This window comes from Hylaeus anthracinus, unplaced genomic scaffold, assembly GCF_026225885.1.
Source record: "Hylaeus anthracinus isolate JK02 unplaced genomic scaffold, UHH_iyHylAnth1.0_haploid 0, whole genome shotgun sequence".
NCBI classification, from domain to species: domain Eukaryota; kingdom Metazoa; phylum Arthropoda; class Insecta; order Hymenoptera; family Colletidae; genus Hylaeus; species Hylaeus anthracinus.
The window spans coordinates 15,384,141-15,401,134 of NW_026533254.1; the positions used below are offsets into that span (position 1 = coordinate 15,384,141).

At 29.6% G+C, this 16,994-nt stretch overlaps 2 protein-coding genes across 5 annotated transcripts; both read left to right on the forward strand.

The window, feature by feature from the left end:
• The first annotated feature begins 61 nt into the window (after positions 1 to 61).
• Positions 62 to 10,653, forward strand: LOC128885362 (macoilin-1). 3 transcript variants are annotated; one of them, XM_054139377.1, is made up of 12 exons: positions 62 to 1,841; positions 2,876 to 3,017; positions 3,106 to 3,232; positions 3,412 to 3,541; positions 3,679 to 3,745; positions 3,819 to 4,026; positions 4,124 to 4,382; positions 4,457 to 4,702; positions 5,035 to 5,211; positions 5,302 to 5,580; positions 5,654 to 5,847; positions 6,027 to 10,653. In XM_054139377.1, exons 1-12 carry the CDS (start codon positions 1,762 to 1,764, stop codon positions 6,287 to 6,289), a joined length of 2,172 nt encoding a protein of 723 aa, XP_053995352.1. In that variant the 5' UTR covers positions 62 to 1,761; the 3' UTR covers positions 6,290 to 10,653. The 3 variants fall into 3 exon arrangements, with proteins under 3 accessions (XP_053995352.1, XP_053995366.1, XP_053995357.1); XM_054139391.1 differs by having other exon boundaries at positions 5,053 to 5,211; XM_054139382.1 differs by having other exon boundaries at positions 3,819 to 4,023.
• A 139-nt stretch (positions 10,654 to 10,792) lies between these two features.
• LOC128885451 (zinc finger protein 184-like) lies at positions 10,793 to 16,952 on the forward strand. 2 transcript variants are annotated; one of them, XM_054139511.1, is made up of 5 exons: positions 10,793 to 15,018; positions 15,156 to 15,308; positions 15,401 to 15,822; positions 15,898 to 16,106; positions 16,181 to 16,952. In XM_054139511.1, the coding sequence occupies exons 1-5, from the start codon at positions 14,427 to 14,429 to the stop codon at positions 16,557 to 16,559; spliced, it is 1,755 nt and encodes a 584-aa protein (XP_053995486.1). In that variant the 5' UTR covers positions 10,793 to 14,426; the 3' UTR covers positions 16,560 to 16,952. The 2 variants fall into 2 exon arrangements, with proteins under 2 accessions (XP_053995486.1, XP_053995494.1); XM_054139519.1 differs by having other exon boundaries at positions 15,919 to 16,106.
• The last annotated feature ends 42 nt before the right edge of the window (positions 16,953 to 16,994 follow it).

The window sequence follows — 16,994 nt, forward strand, 5'->3', positions numbered from 1 at the left end:
TAACATATTTATTATAGAATATTATGAAAAGGTTTTCACAGAAATATGTACATTTGTACCATACGGAAATTTGATGTTAAATAATTGTATTTTTACTGAAATATTTTATAATCATTAACTCCAATAATATATAACGAATGAAAACAACGCATAGTAATTTATTCTTAACATTTATTTTATCGAATAGTCAAATTTTTAGTTGTTCATTGTAAATTATGTGATTCTATCATTTAAATCGTCATTTTTATCCAGTGAATATATTTGTTAATCCTAGATCTGGTTACAATGGGCAAAATGGTGGCTCTTTCGGCCAATAGCGATGATGCTGGATGATGTTATTTTTGACATTAGGGAGCATATGCGCAGAAACAACGTTCCTGCAATATTGTGCAATGTTTCTGTAATTCTGTCATAATATTTCATGTTAATATTGCTGCAATGTTGCTGTACTATTGTCACAATGTTTTCGCAATACTTCAAGGCAATATTTCACGGTAATGTTGTTGCAATATTAAGAACGTGTAACTGTAACACTGCAATGTTATTGTTAACGTTGCAGCCATATTTTGTTCCGTATGGGAAGCAATGCATTGTAGTTTACACATTTAAAAATTGGTATGATACACAGCTGTTAAATGTGTCTGTATAATACCTAAGCACGTAGATCTAATTATATGAAATTGATCATAAAATAATGGTAAGAAGAACGTTGTTTTACGTAGAAAATTTCATAGGACGCGGTCATATTTTTTCCAGATTTTTAAAGGTGACCTTTCCAATCGGAGATTCATATTACGAGAATTTCTTTCAAATTTTTACGTTGTAAAAACTGCTCAGACAAACGTTTTCGAATAATTAGTCCAAAAAGCAATTAATCTAAAAAATCTTGCTAATCGTTAAAATGTAATCAGGAGGTAAATCAGTCTCAAACAAAATTTCGTTATTCCTGAATAGCATCTTATTTTGATCCATAGAATCAGGAACCTTTAAAAGAACACTCTATATTTGAAATATTTATATTCGACATTCTATATCACCAGAGAAAATTCTCAAATATCAGTATTTTTCTCGATCCTAAAGGTGGTGTTCTCCTTTAAACAGATTTTGTTTATATGATCAAAAAAAGAAAAAAAAAACAATAATGCGATTACAAAGATTCTCGTTATTTCGCAACTGAAATTTGTAAATTGTAAAATAACAGAGAAGACCAATAACTTCAACAAGTATTTAACGTATAAAGAGTAAAAGAATAAAATATAATAAAAAGATTATAATCGAAAGAGTGGTTGGTAGAAGGAGATAGGAAGGGGATCATATATGTATTGCCAGGTCAGAGCGCTGTTAACGCAAGTGAAACAAGTCGATTGACCTACGGTACAATCGAAGCCATGCACAATCGATGAAACCTATGATCCGGACTCGTCTTATGGAAAAAATCTATACACGCCGGACAGATTTATCTCCTGAATAGTCGAAACGAACGTATGTACTGTATTTAAAGTACATTGTAGAATAAATATTCCAGCAGGTGATTTTTGCTGCTGATTAGCGCCATGTCCCACAATGGACCAATCAGCTGCTTGGTAAACCGCCGTAGAACCTCGAATCTGTCCGCAGACGAATGACAACAAAAGAGTCTAATAGAAGTCGCGCGCGAGACAGTGGATTTTTTCACGAGCCCGCAGAAGATTTGCGGTTTTTTCCGTTCTGTTGATCGCCGCGAGTAACGTCGGTTTAGTCGTGGTGAAAGTGTCGAGGAATATGAAGAGAAGAAATGTCGAGTGCGGTAAGCTTCGGAGGCCCTTGAAACGCAACAAGCTCACCGAGGGAATCTACGGAAGGTAAATTTTCGCCGCCATATGCCTCATAGGAATGGCTAATTTTAAAAATAACCAAAAATTCGAGTGATCCTTCTTTCGTATATCATCAATCTACCGACCGAACACCTTTTCTATTTTCCGATCGTCTCTGAGATGTACCAGACTCCACAATGCACTGTGCTACTGCGAGATTGTCGGCCGCTTTCCAGAAGCTGCGTTGATATACACAGAGTAACTTTAATATTCGAACATTTCTTAATTTCTACTTTGTCCCTTTGTAACTTTGTCTGTAACGAAGGATAAAGTAATTAAGGTACGTATTATGGTAAAACTTTAACTCTGGTTAACAAAGGTATAAAGTTTATTTAATTCATAATATTTTTTATGAAATGAATCTCAAACAAAACGCTGTCTTATTTTGACATTACTTTCGGACATTTACTACAACTCTTCATTAATGTTTTGGTTATTGTAAATAAACACTCTTAATATTTCATCGGATATCCTTTTTGGCGGATAATTTGTATTAGATGTTGACATTATAAACAAAATACAAGTTAAATAAAATATTTTTATATTTACGTTTCATCACATAGAATTAATCATTTAGTATATCTTGAATATTGTATTTACAAATGTATTATTTGGAATTAGTTTATATTATAACTCTTGTAAAGTATCATACCCTTGAGTATCGTAATGTTAAACTAACATAAAGAAACAATTTGACATTGTTTTGTTTCAAACTTCTTTTCTGAAAAATATTAGGCATTAAATACATGAAATTTGTATTTCTGTTAACTAGACTAAATGTTTTAATGCAATATATACCTCAAATACTTTTTCTTTCATCTTAAACAAAGTTATAATGCGATAAAGTAAAAATTGTGAAGTATCAGAATATTAAAGTTACTTATATAGATATTGTCATTCTATAATTATTATAAACCATTTACATGGGTACATAAAATTAATTAACTTTTATGTTGTTCATTCAGATTGCCAACACTCAAGTTTTAGGTCTGATAATAATACAGTATTGTGTTTTATTTCAGTACTTTGCTTTATCTAAAATTTCTTCTACTATGGGCCATGGTAATTTTGGCAGACTTCATTTTAGAATTCCGTTTTGAATTTTTGTGGCCATTTTGGTTACTTCTCAGAAGTGTTTACGATTCTTGCAAATATCAAGGCTTGGTAAGTATTACACATCTGCTTGCTAGAAATTTTTTCATGCAGTAAATGATGCCTACATTCAGAATAATGCAATCTATTATATTTTCAGGCCTTCTCTGTATTTTTTATTTGTATTGCGCTTACATCAGATATGATTTGTTTTTTCTTCATACCAGTACATTGGTTGTTTTTTGCTGCTAGTACCTATGTTTGGGTACAATATGTTTGGCATACAGGTAAATATAAAACAATTATATTAAATTGTATAACACATTGACTGCTCCAGAGATTTCTTAACGTCTTGAACCCTTGTAAGTTGGAATTCAGTTAGTACAAATACCAGTCAATGTGTTAAAGAAAGATTTAATTGTATTTAAACAATATAAGTAATGTAAATACTATTAACTTTGAACAGACAAAGGTGTGTGCCTACCTACTGTGATGTTATGGTTATTATTTCTATACATAGAAGCAGCAGTTCGATTAAGAGATTTACGGCATATGCCTTTCCATTTGGATCTCTGTAGACCATTTGCAGCACACTGGTATATATTTCTTCTCTTTTATTATATATGCTTTTTTATTTATATAAATGATAATAAATGCATTCATTAAAGTACTGTTTATATATAATAATACAAAAAATATATTAATGTAAACTGTAATATATTGTTTATTTCAGCATTGGTTACCCTGTAGTTACGTTAGGTTTTGGTTTTAAAAGCTACATTGGCTACAGAATGAGACAGGTAAATCTAAAGTAGATACCATACTTTAAGGAAGATATTCTTAATGTTTATATATATAAATTATTTCTGACAGAGAAAGCAAAAAGATGTAGCAAAAGAAAACGAATTCTATCTACAATTATTGCAGCAAGCACTGCCTCTAGAACAACAAAGTACAGTGCAACAGATTCAGCAAGTTCAAACACAAGCACATGTTGCTACATCGTTAGAGCAACATGTTAAAACACAATCTAGTAAATTATGTCCACAATACAATCCAAGTCCTGAAAAAAGCAGAGGTAGTTTGTATTTATTTTCATTTTTCAATATCGTAACTATATTTACGTGATTCGGTATATGACAAAACATGGCATAATCTGATTATTAAATACATTATAGGAAGCAATAATAACTCTGCAGAAATAGGTATACAAAATGGTAGTTTACATATAGGTACACAGATTACATCACAAACGCAAAATGTTACGACGAAAAATAATCACAGGAAGTCTTTAGACAAAGGTGAAAAACAAGAGGAACAACATAATAAACATAATATAACGAGTATATCACAGTCTGACAAAAATGATAAAAGGTTTATACATACCAATGGAAGTACAGTTACTCACAACGATATACAGTTCATTGAGAGGGTCGGGTAAGTAAGACGCGCGGGCGTGCACTTTTTCTGATGTTCAAGAAACTTACTAAAATTCAAAATGTGAAATCCAGATCTGTGAATGATTTTGATGCAAATGAAATAGAGAAAGACAAATTTGTGAAGGGTGGAAGCTGTGGGCACACTACAATGAAATCTCAGACTAATGGTTCTGTAACAGGGAAGTGGAATAATATAAAAGAAAGTCGAGAATCATCATGCACCCCTAATACTCAACGTGAACGTAAAACTCGTCAGGTTAAAGCATCAATTGATAATATAAGCGAACAACAGAAACAACAAGACGATTATTGTCAAAGGTACATAGATTGTAATACTTATTCGATAAATATCTATAGATTGATTAGTGATTTCTATGAAATAATATTATGTGGTAAATACTGATGTATTGCGATATAGTTTTTTTGATAATAGACTGTAACATAAAATTACTAAGACAACAAAATCGAGAAACCTATCGAAATTAGAGTATAAGTGATTATGTTCCTTATAGAATTAAATTCTGTAACTCTTATTTAAGACTATGAAATTTTTTTTTTTTTTCATTATATTCATGATCTCTACTATTAAGAAAATCTAACTGCTTTATTATGAGGTTTTTCTTTAATGTAACTAGATATCATTTAAATAGGTTACTGGTGTGTCGCAGGCTTGAGGCTGATATAAAACGTCTAAAGTCAGACTTGCAATGCAGTCGTCAACTGGAACAAGAACTTCGTTCTCAGATAAATACTCTACAGAATGGAGAACGTCAATCTAAAGGAGATATACAACAACTGCAACATGACAACGATCAGTTGCAAAGCAAGTAAGTAGTTTCGAATGATATAAAATAGTATTTTAATCTTTTCCTTAGTCGTAGGACACCTCAAATTTTCTTTATATTTATTGTTTACAGGTTACATGGATTAGTAACAGCTCGTCAATTAGATAAACAAGCCATGTCTTCGTTGGAGAAAAGAATCGCAGAAGAAAGGAAACAGCGTACTGCTTGCGAAGCATCATTAGTTTCTGAAAGACGAGCTCGACGAGCTGCAGAGGAAGCACGTTCTGCAATTCCGCCTCCGCCTCCGCCACTTATTAGGCAAGAATGCACGGATGCGTGTAAAACTCGTAGGGCGCAAATGGAGCAAGAACTTAAAAATTTGCGGCGAGAACTTAAAACAAAAGAAGAAAGGTACAAATTTCAAATCAACGATTACGTTATTACAATTTGTCCATAAGGTACAATATAATGGTTTTAAAATTAGGTTCAGTGCGCTAGAGAAAGACGTTACACGATGTAAGGAGAATCATAAAGAATCAGAAATTCTGCTCGGAGCACTAAGTGCGCTACAAGACAAAACTGCTCACTTAGAAGACAGTTTAAGTGCAGAAACCCGTATAAAACTTGATTTATTTTCTGCACTTGGCGAAGCTAAGCGACAGCTAGAAATCAGAGAAAGTAAGTACATATTGATTTATATACTACACTACTTCGATACTCATAAGTATTTCAAGACATAGAATATTTTAGTATGGTTTAGGACATATTACTTAGTATTTAATAACTTAACGGACACTCGAGATAACTTGAGCAATTTACGTGGTATATTATACATGATGCATTTTATGTTGAATCAGATTTAATTAGATCTCAAGAAAAGGAAATTGAAACGCTAAAAGCAAAAATAGCCCAAGATTTAGCTGTGATGCCACAAGACACATTTGGTCCAGCACCAACCTGCGCGACATCTAAGCTTCGGTTGAGTAATGAAGTGCGAGTTGCAGGTACAAAAATACGTTCTAATGAAAGTCCCTGTCCTGGGTGTACAGTTTCGAATTTGGATCCAAATGCGACAGTATATACACCTAAGAATTCCCTGATAACGTCTACCGAAGCTTAAAGATTGTAATATTGGCCACATTAAGGCTTCACATAAATTGGTTATAAATTAAATAAACATGTTTCAAGTATGTTTCTCAATGGAAATTTAAATATGAGCTTGAATTTAACAAAGGAATGCACTTATTTTACCGAGATAAGAATTTTTGAATGTAAATGCATAGAGTTTCAATACGTCTAATCGTCTCAAAATCTGTATAAAGTATTAACGAAATATTTTTCCACAAAAAGAATATTACTGTGTTCCTCGATGGAAATTTAAAATACGAGCTTAAATTTTACACGCATATATATTTATTTTATTAGAATAAAAAATGTCATAAATGAAATACACACATAGAACTTAAAGCATCTAATTCTTTTAAGATCTATCTAGAGTAATTATATGTAATATTTCTCTTTAAAACCTCAATTCGTACTATAAATTTCTCAAGTTTGACATAGAGAAATATTTTTACAATGTCTTCCATGAGAGACTTCTAGAAACATGTTTTGCATCATATTTGTCACCTAAAATGATACAATGTCATTAACTACGTATGACTATAGGACGTGGCTACTATTGGATTTAAGAATATTTAAAAGTTAGTTGCGTCCTGTTAAACGTGCTGTAGGTTGATCTTATCTTTATCAAGTTTCTAACATACGTTGAACAAAACTGGAACAAAAGTAACGCGTACATTATCTCATCATCTCGAATAATTATTGAACGTTATAGTCAATTCAGTATGTCCATGCAAAGTTTAATATTTGACAAATTTAATTATGACATTACATTCAATATCGCTATACATATTTGATAAAGAAGTGTTTTACTGTTTCAAATTGTATACTTCGTTAATTTTGTTATATCCCATAACATACAGATGAAGAAATGTGAAAAATTGGAAAATTAGTAATATCATATATTTTATTTGAAGGATAAAAGGACTAAAAATATAGTCTGTTCTCGATCCTCCTACAGCATATGCCTAAATCTATGACGACTTGTTATAGGCACAAATCTTACTCAAGTCGTAATACGAAGCTAGTCCAGCATACAAACTGTATTTAATGTCTTTGGCAAGTGAAGCCATTTTAAGTCACGTGATCATCCAAAACCAGCCATTAATATACATTGAAAAAAACCTGCCGTTCGTCATTCAAAAAGATTGATGTAAATGTCAAATCGCCAAATTCATTTTAAACGGTCATTATTCTATCGATACTCTCATTTCTATAAGTTTTTTTTTTTTTTATGTTTTTAAATCCTTGTAATTTGTTAGTTTAGTGATACGTTTGCGTATTGGCTTTCGAACGGTGTAAAATAAGTGTTAAATACTTGGTAACATTTTAAAAATATGTACAGTTTTTAAATGATAAATAGAGGATTCGTGAAGACTTTAAGGTAGACATGTACGTTATTTTATTGACAATGAGGGGATAAATCTGTTTTAATTCAAAGATTTAAATAATAAATTCTAGAATACAAAATATTTGTTTCTTGTAATGTTTAAACATTTGAATAATCTTTACAAATATAAATTGGTGATTCTGTTCATTTGCTAATAAATCGTTGAACAGTTTAGATGAAAGAATAAGATAAAGAGTTTATTTGTAATATGTTATGTGAAGTAAACGTTGATAATATATAGCATTTATACGACTTATCGATTCGTACATATTAATTTTATACAACTATACGTCACGATTTTTTTTTTCTTAACGTTTGATAGTTTTAGTATACCAATTAATGCTTTATGCTTAATTATATTTTGCGAAAATATTAGACTGTTACTTTCTATCCATTTCTCTCTCTCTCTGTTTTTTTTTATTATTATTATTATTAAAGCTTCAAAAGGCTAATAGTAATGGTAGAACATCAACTACTACGTTGTTCCTTTCGAAAACAGTGAAGTACTTTCATATGTAATAAACAACTAAAAAGTATGTATAGAACAAAACAGCATTACATGTACAGTCTCGATTTAATGAAATGAATTTTGCATATGCTTTTAATCCGCAAGAAAGCCAGTACCTACTTATTTCAATGAACAATTAACGACTGGTTGATGTCATAAAAGTCATTTTTCCATGATTGTATATATAAGGCACTGTCATGACAATTTAATAGCATAGTGGATCATGACCAACTAGTCAAATGGATTTCTATAAGCACAAATATTTATTAGATATCTCATATTCATTTGATATTTCTGCCCCTACATGGAAAAGCAATAACAATTATTACGTATTTTCTTTTATTATTATTAAAGTGATATACAATATCCGCGATTATTAATTAATTTCACATTATTTGGATGATCTACATATTAATTCTAATTGCAGAATATTAATGCACAATGGATATTTTACAGGTATTTTTCAATTTACATGATAATTGTATTTGAAGCGCAATTGTTCAGTTACAATTTTTTTTAAATAATATTACAACATTAGAAGTTAAATACGTCTACCTTATTATTTTTTTGCAATGTTACTTTCACTTTAAATTATTTTCCGTGTTACACAGACGTAGTAATTTTTCTATTTAAAAAATTAAAGGCATATCAATACAAAGGTCGTGTAATTCTGAGGAAACCTTTACTTTATATTGTTTTATTAATTAACAGCGCTAAGTTTTCATTTCTCAAGTGTATATAAATATATTTAAAAATTAAACAATTCACTGATGTTGGCAATTAAACTGTTGAGGGTTAATGTGATTACTTCAATATGTTAGCGCACCTTGATATTAGTTGTACAATGAGAAGGAAACAATTATTAATCATACATGCAAGATGGTTTTCTTACCGATTATTGTCCAACTGGTATGAAAATTAATTTTATTCCTTTTTAGTTGAAGTCAATTGGACTTCTATCTATGTCATGCTGTATCATTACATCCATAAGTCCTTATAATGTAATGTAACAATGTAAATAACTACATATTCAAAATAGACCAAACATGAAGAGTTAACTGAAATTGTTTGGGCACTTGCGTAGCATGGTCAAAGTGCTATACAAAACTTGTTAGTTTAACAAAAAATGTGCTTTCTTAACTCATTTATGATTTTCCATATATAAATAATTCAGCGACACAATAAAACGATCTGATTCATTTAGTTTTTTCTTAATTACAATTTTTTAAACTGAAATGACAGCTTGTAAACAAGAATACAATTAAGATGAAAGTCTTCAGAAACAAAACATTCTATTTGTACAAACAAAATAATGTGTGCGACATGTTTCAAATCTATTAAACTCCATTAGTTACCATGTACTTTTTATGTAATTTAGGTTCAGTTGAGTATAACGTGTATCGTAAACAAAAATTAAACAATATTTCGAATACGGAATATAAATGAATTAATTTAACAAGAAAAATTGTAGAACATTTATACAAAGATATTGCTTGGAGATGAATGCTTTTCTCCTAAAGCATTGTGTTATCAAGTACACGTGAAGTACCTGATCAGGAGACGCCGTAGCGTTCGCGGCTAATACACAGGGTGGTTTGCCAGAAATAAAATTTCTAAATAATTTTATTAGCTTTGAAGATATGAAAATAATGCACCAACCATAATATGAGTTGTTCTGAAGCGCAAGCATGATACACAAAAGATCTTCTGTTCTTCTTAAAAATGACTTTCAGATGATGTTAAGTGAATTTATTCATGTAATATAATAGGTCTTTAAAAGTAATTTTTAATGTTTACCATTTACACTTCTAAAACAAGCTATACTTAAAGGCATACTAGTGACCGTAACAAAATAATTATACGACCCACAAGAAACGGTGTATATCATATTTGCGCCCTAAAATAATTCCATTTATGTTTACATTAATTTTTTATATCTGTAAAAGTATGATTCATCTAGATGTTTTGTTTCTAGTGAACTACCTTATACACTTATCTTGGATATAATTCCATTGTAAGGCTGGTTTCATAAACAATAATTTTTACTATTTAATTAATTCATATTGTTTGTATTTAATTAATGTGATATATCAAATGCATACACACGAGCGCCCACACAAACACACACACACACGGACACGTACGCACATTCACACTGTATATTTTCATTTAATTTTTCTCAAGCATATAAGTGTACTTATTAATGGTGAATACTTTTAGAGGGTTATTCTAATTAATTTTTCTTTTATGTTGACTTCAAATCATCCCCTAAAATATTTACCAGAAGATGAACACACTCTGTATATACACGTACATTTAATTCTCTGCAAGAACAATCTTAAATAGGTATTTACTTTTCATTATGTAATGAAAATTATATAAGAAGGTGCTTTTTATATGCTTAACGTGACTGTATTGCAATTTTGTATTTAAATTGTTAATTTCAATTATATTGGAAGGCATACTTCGAGGACAATATGGATTATTGCTTTTCGTTACAGAATTAGGTATTTTAAATAAAAATTTGTTATGACTGCAGGAATGATCATCTTTAAACAGTATTTTTTTTATAGTTTATATATGAATGAACATGGAAAAAACATTGAAGAAAAATTTTTTTCTAATTTCGTAATGGAAATTAAAATTTTATTTGTAACAGAACATTCAGTTTGCTAGGAAAAATTGTCAACTGAAAAAGAGATAATTGTAATTAATACAATAGACCCGCGATATTATTACCCATTCTCATACCCCTGCCAGGGACGTTATATCAAGGGTCTACTGTAATTGTCTTTAGAAATATTCTTTCAAGAGATTAAAGGAGATATACAAAAAAAAAGTGATGTTAATTTTAGATAGATATTGTTTCTCATTACACGTATTTGAGTATGTATGAATATTGTGTATGTCCATAGTTAAAAGTTTTGTAAAACAATGTACTGAAACAACAGAGTAGTATAATGAAGTAACATGATATTTATCTCTCTTTGCCAAACACATTTCAAATTACCTAGGTAAGAGAATATATATGTATAATATTGTATTATGTTTTTTTCTTCAATGAAATAGTAAGGAAGCATGATTGAAACATAATAATGAAATGGACTGTCAGTTATGTATCTTCATTAACATATGTATTAAGGTAGATGTTGACTATATTTTGTGAATACCTTTTAACTTTAAACAGGTAATATTGGCTACTTTATTAACAATATAATTTCTCTTTAAAAATAAGGAATACATTCACACAATTATATAATAAAAAAATGTGATTGAGTCCTTTTTAAAATATTTGTTGTGCATTACAAAACGGGACAAAAGTTTTATATATATATACATAGTCACAATGATAGTGTATATAATACATATACATATACACTATCATTGTGAAGAACATATTTGAAACGATTTCGAAAATGGTTTGAATAAACTGTTAACAATTTTTTGCAGTGTTTAATGGACAAATACGCATATTAACAATCTTTAGTGTACAATTATAAACCTGACGTTCTTTTCTTTATACACATGTGTTTATATCAAATACAAATGTTTACCTTATGGCACAAGTAAACATTCGATACGGGTACATATATTCTTCTCCGTAGAAAAACACGGTTTAACGTTTTTATGTTAAACAATTTTATAAACATTACTCTATGGATTAAAATTATGCTTCCAGGGTTGAATTACGTACTTAGTTGATTTTTTAATTTAACGCTAAGGTAACATTGTAACAGTTAATGACGTGTAACCTGATAGAAAATTGACCTTTGCGCTTTGGGCGATTTTATACAACTCGTTCCAAACAGCTCCAAAGGGTTAATATTTTTGATCTCGTAATTTAATGACAATGCACGCAAATGCCCTCCTTTTTTCATTTAAAAGCAATTTTAATCTTAATATCACGTTCTTTATTAAGATATTCATTAAATTTTCAAAATATTTAATCAGTTAAAACGCTTAATGTTGTTGACATTTTACTAGTCTATAGAGAGTGGCCGACAATTTTGAGCGCAGTTGAAATGTTTAATTTATTCCAGTCTCTAGTTTTGTTTTCGAGATATAGCAATATTCACATTTATGACTTAATGCTAATATCTCTATTAGTGAATTGAATTGTTTAGGAAAGAATTACAAACATTGCTTCTAGATATATATGTTCCTTTAAACAACGCATACCAAAAACTTCCAAATTCGAATTACTTATATCTCAAAAACGAACTTTCAGATTGAAGAATGATCAAGAACTTTTCAATGTCTTTTAACATGAAAAGTATTATATACATCAATGTATCCCATAATTTTTGGTGAAATATACGTAATATATACGTAATTTTTAAGTATAAGTTGAAAGAAGGTTTTCCCAGTTTGTTTAAGCAAATTTTTGTTCAAAAAATAAGGTTACGAAGTATATTCATTAACCCTCTGAAAAAAAACATTGTAAACAAAACGTAATTCTTACTTTTCTAAATATAATTTTGAAAGTGAAATTCAATTTGCATAGTTCATGAAATGTTATTTTCATATTAAGAAACATACACACGAACTCTTGACAAAATGTGTATTAATCTACCGTGTTGTTATATAGAAATAACTTTTTTATAGTCATCATTGAAATATTTTAAGTAGATTTTTGATACATTAATTGAGTTTTTAAATAGCAATTTTTGTGCTCCAGTTTCTAACTTATTCTTAGAATACAAACTATAAACAATATTAATAGAATATTCATTACATTATATTCGAAAACATTATTTATATTAAATCTCCCATTTTCTGTGACTTTCTCATCTGAGCATTTCTTACTGTGTTCTATCATTGCATAACAATGAAATTATATTGATAAGATGCTATTCTGTTATGCAAAGATTTCAGTCTTCTTGTAATTGCAATACAGTGAATTGCAATTCGCATATTCATGCATATTCAAAAACTCAAATACTTCATAATATTTTCATACATGATAAATGTAATATTTTAGTATGCATAAAAAGTATTATCCCAATCTTGTTACATTTTTGTAAATAATTCTATACTTTCGTTTATGCTATATGATTAATACAAATAAAAAAAAATAAATAAAAAAAACGTACTTCTTGGTATTAGTACTTAATGACTTTGCATTGTGTACTGTGTACCACAATTTATACGATAGAAATATTTATTAAAATAAATATTGTACAACGATATGTGTTTAATTTATATATTAGGATTAATATCATTAAATTGTCACATGTACATATGATTTTATTATTACTTCGTCGGTGTTTTACTTCCCCTTATGATTTATGATTGAAAGAAATAAATGTAAATTAATGTACAATTGTTTATTCTGTTAAAACATGATTAAGAGGCATGAGGGAGGATATGTAGTATGTAAGTGTAGTTCGTTTAAAAGTGCATTATTAGATATTAGAGAGTATAAACGTAATTTGTGTATGTATGGGTGTGAGTATTATTAATAGGGATGGATAAAGGCAAAGGATAAAGAAGGGCGTGGAGGACGTCATTTAGCTTCGAGAGTGATAACTATTTCATAACAAACTGGAGCGTTTTACCATCAAGGGCGCTGACTGTAAGTTTAAAAATTAATTAGTTCGGTGTGTTATCTGTTGGATAGCTTCTGATTTCAGTGAAAACAATTTGTCTATCAAGAGAAACTAACGACGTTTTTTACATTCTTGAATAATTAATTTGAATAGAATATTTTTATCTTATGAGTCAATAATTACCGGTACTTTAGTTAGTGGCGCCATCTTATAAAAATGGTGGGAACTATTTCCACTGCAAACTTGGACGTTTTTCCACCGATGGCGCCACTGAACTAAACTCCGCTCACAGAGAGGCTTAGTGAGCGGTGGTCAGTGGTGTTCAGTGGTGTTGTTTCCAATGCACCCATTGATATGTAATATGTATATCATGTGTATACAAGAAATTATATGTAACAATTCATTTATTTAAACTAAAAAGAAAACTATCTACTATTGCTATTTTCATGATACAAACAATTACTTTGAAGTTATCTAATGTAGAAGACTACTGATATGTTATGTTGCGAAATGAAGTAGAGGTTACATTTGACATGCATTTTCAAAACATTATTTACGTTTATCAAATAAAATGGTCACGTTTGTGCCTGTTATTTGTCATAAAGTAATACTATAAATTACAAATGGGGAATTAAATTCTCAATTCGGAGTTTTTATAAAATTCAAACGAGACTTCAATAAAATCCCAATGTCAAATTTATTTTGTCTCGTATGTAATATAAATCTTGACGTATCGTCATGTGTAAATATATTTTGCACATCCTTGCCTCGTAACGAGGAGGTACTAGCAGATTTCATATCAAAAGTACTTCTCATAGCTGTTAATGAATTGCACGATTCTTACATCTGTTTGCAATGTTATAATCTGTTCCAAATGTTGGAACAAGCACAGAAGACTGTTTCAAACATACGTTATGAAATTTTGAAGATATATCATGCTACTGAGAGAAGAAAGATTATAAAGCAAACAGTAAATAATGATGCCAACTTGAATTTAAATACGACCGTAGTCTTAGAAGACAATAAGTTAAACATAAACAACAGTGATGAATGCTTAAAAGGAGGGTCAAGTTTACAAGGCCTTCAAATTGAGGAAATGGTAGAGCAACAATACATTAAAGATAAAGTAATCAGGCAAATAAGTCTTCCAAACATAAATTGTGATATTAGTGCAAAGACCATTGCAGAATCAAAGAAAGACTTTAAAAGAAGAGTAATGATTCATGATTCAATAGCATTAACCGATGAAACCAATCCATATACCATTAACTCTGCACAAAGTAAGTATATAGTAAATATATTAATACAGAGACAAACTGTTTAAGTAATTAAATTACCAAAATTAATTTTTAAAGACAATACTTTTCAATATTATTAATAGTAATAATGTAAAACAAATTTTCTTATGTTCCTTTAGCAAATATGCATACACTAAAGATGCCCATTGAGGACAACAATGATATTTTTTCTAACAATAAGCCACACATACAAAATATCACTAGATTGATTGATTTCAAATGGAAAGAAGTAGATGAAAATGTTACAAAAGAAAATACTGAAAACACAACAGGTACTAAAAATTCTTTCTATTCATCAAGTATATTAATTAATTAAATTTCAAGTATTATGTTTATACTTATTCAAATTGTTTTGTATATACAGCATCAAAAATAGATGAAGTAGATGTTTCTATGAAATCAGGAAAAGTATCAAAGTGCAATTTAAAGCCATTGAAATACTCTTGTTCGACTTGTGGTAAAAGGTGGAAGACATCAGCTGAACTAAAAACGCATATAAAAAGTCATTCTACATTAAAGCCATATATGTGTGAAAAATGTGGTCAGGCATACAAGCATAAACATGCATTAGAAATACATGTGGGAATGCATAATGGAATAAATCCTTTCCAATGCAATTTCTGCAATAAATGCTTTACCCAGAAAGGAGCACTTATGAGACACTTGCCAATGCATACTGGTGAAATGCCTTACCAATGCGAAGTATGTGGAAAGAGATTTATACATCACACATCATATAACATGCACAGATTATCACATAGTGGAAAAAAGTCTTATAAGTGCAGTGTAAGTGGTAGTAAACATTAATTTTACTTTTTTTTTTACCTTAAAAAAAGATATTTTTTAGTGTTTGTCTCAAAGAAAATACCCTGTATATTACAGATGTGTGATTTGTCTCTACTTTCAACGTCTCACTTAAAAAGGCATATGCGAGTTCATACTGGTGAAAAAGCATATAGTTGCACATTATGTGGGAGACGATTTGCGGAACGATATAATTTGCTTGCTCATCAAAAAATTCATGATCTATATGAAAATAAACCAAAAAAGACTACCGAAACACAATATAAGTAAATATAGATATTAAAACTTATATCCTCTAATTACCAATTTTATATTTATAATCTAATTGGTTTATTTGCAGATGTAACCGCTGTAACTTGGTGTTTGAACAAAAGCAAAATTTAAACGACCATGCAAAATATCATTCTGATGCGTATAGTGTTCAATCGGAAACTAACGAGTTACCAAAAAAAATTAATCATGAGCACGATACATTGCAGCAAACGTGGATTCAAATGAATCGTTCTAAACTGGACGTTATCGATACTCAAACAAAATTTGTCCTCTTGCAAAATCCTTTGCCTGAAATCGACGAAGACTCCTTTGCGGTTACTTTCAATGACCAGAAAATATCTGAGGAAAGTACAAATTACAATACAAGTTTACAAGTGATAATACAAGCATCAGATACATCATCTTTAAGCAGCAATCTCCCTCCTATTGATAAGACGCACATGTGATTATGCAGTCAAGTATAATGAAAATGGTAACATAAAAAATGAATAGCTGTAAGTAATACAGCTTATGTACGATGCGTGGCTTATAAACTTTAGCATTTAAAGTATAATTAATTTTTCTTCTAAGAAGATATTTTGGAGAATCTTAAATATTTGTACTTGCATAAACGACTGATGTTTTGTTTATTTTTTCAATTAAAAATGTGTAATTAAACTAATATAAATAAGTAGAACAATAAGTACATATTTTTACATATGCGTGTCATAATCGAGAGTTCCTTATACGAAAGTATTTTTGAAAAAATGTGTTCATTCTACATATAATTAATTGCTATGTACCAATGAAATTGTTATTAATAAAATATACTATGAAGAAAAATGAAGTCAATTTTATATTATACGTTTATATTTTTATTAAAATGTACTTAAAAAATGATT

What these genes read in the sequence shown, in the direction of transcription:
- LOC128885362 (XM_054139377.1), top strand. Translation starts at nt 1,762, where the DNA reads ATGAAGAGAAGAAATGTCGAGTGCGGTAAGCTTCGGAGGCCCTTGAAA. An exon ending in CTTGCAAATATCAAGGCTTG is followed by an intron (nt 3,018 to 3,105) that starts GTAAGTATTACA and finishes TTATATTTTCAG; the next exon opens with GCCTTCTCTGTATTTTTTAT. An exon ending in ACAGCTAGAAATCAGAGAAA is followed by an intron (nt 5,848 to 6,026) that starts GTAAGTACATAT and finishes ATGTTGAATCAG; the next exon opens with ATTTAATTAGATCTCAAGAA.
- LOC128885451 (XM_054139511.1), top strand. Translation starts at nt 14,427, where the DNA reads ATGTCAAATTTATTTTGTCTCGTATGTAATATAAATCTTGACGTATCG. An exon ending in TACCATTAACTCTGCACAAA is followed by an intron (nt 15,019 to 15,155) that starts GTAAGTATATAG and finishes ATGTTCCTTTAG; the next exon opens with CAAATATGCATACACTAAAG. An exon ending in AAAAGTCTTATAAGTGCAGT is followed by an intron (nt 15,823 to 15,897) that starts GTAAGTGGTAGT and finishes TTTGTCTCAAAG; the next exon opens with AAAATACCCTGTATATTACA.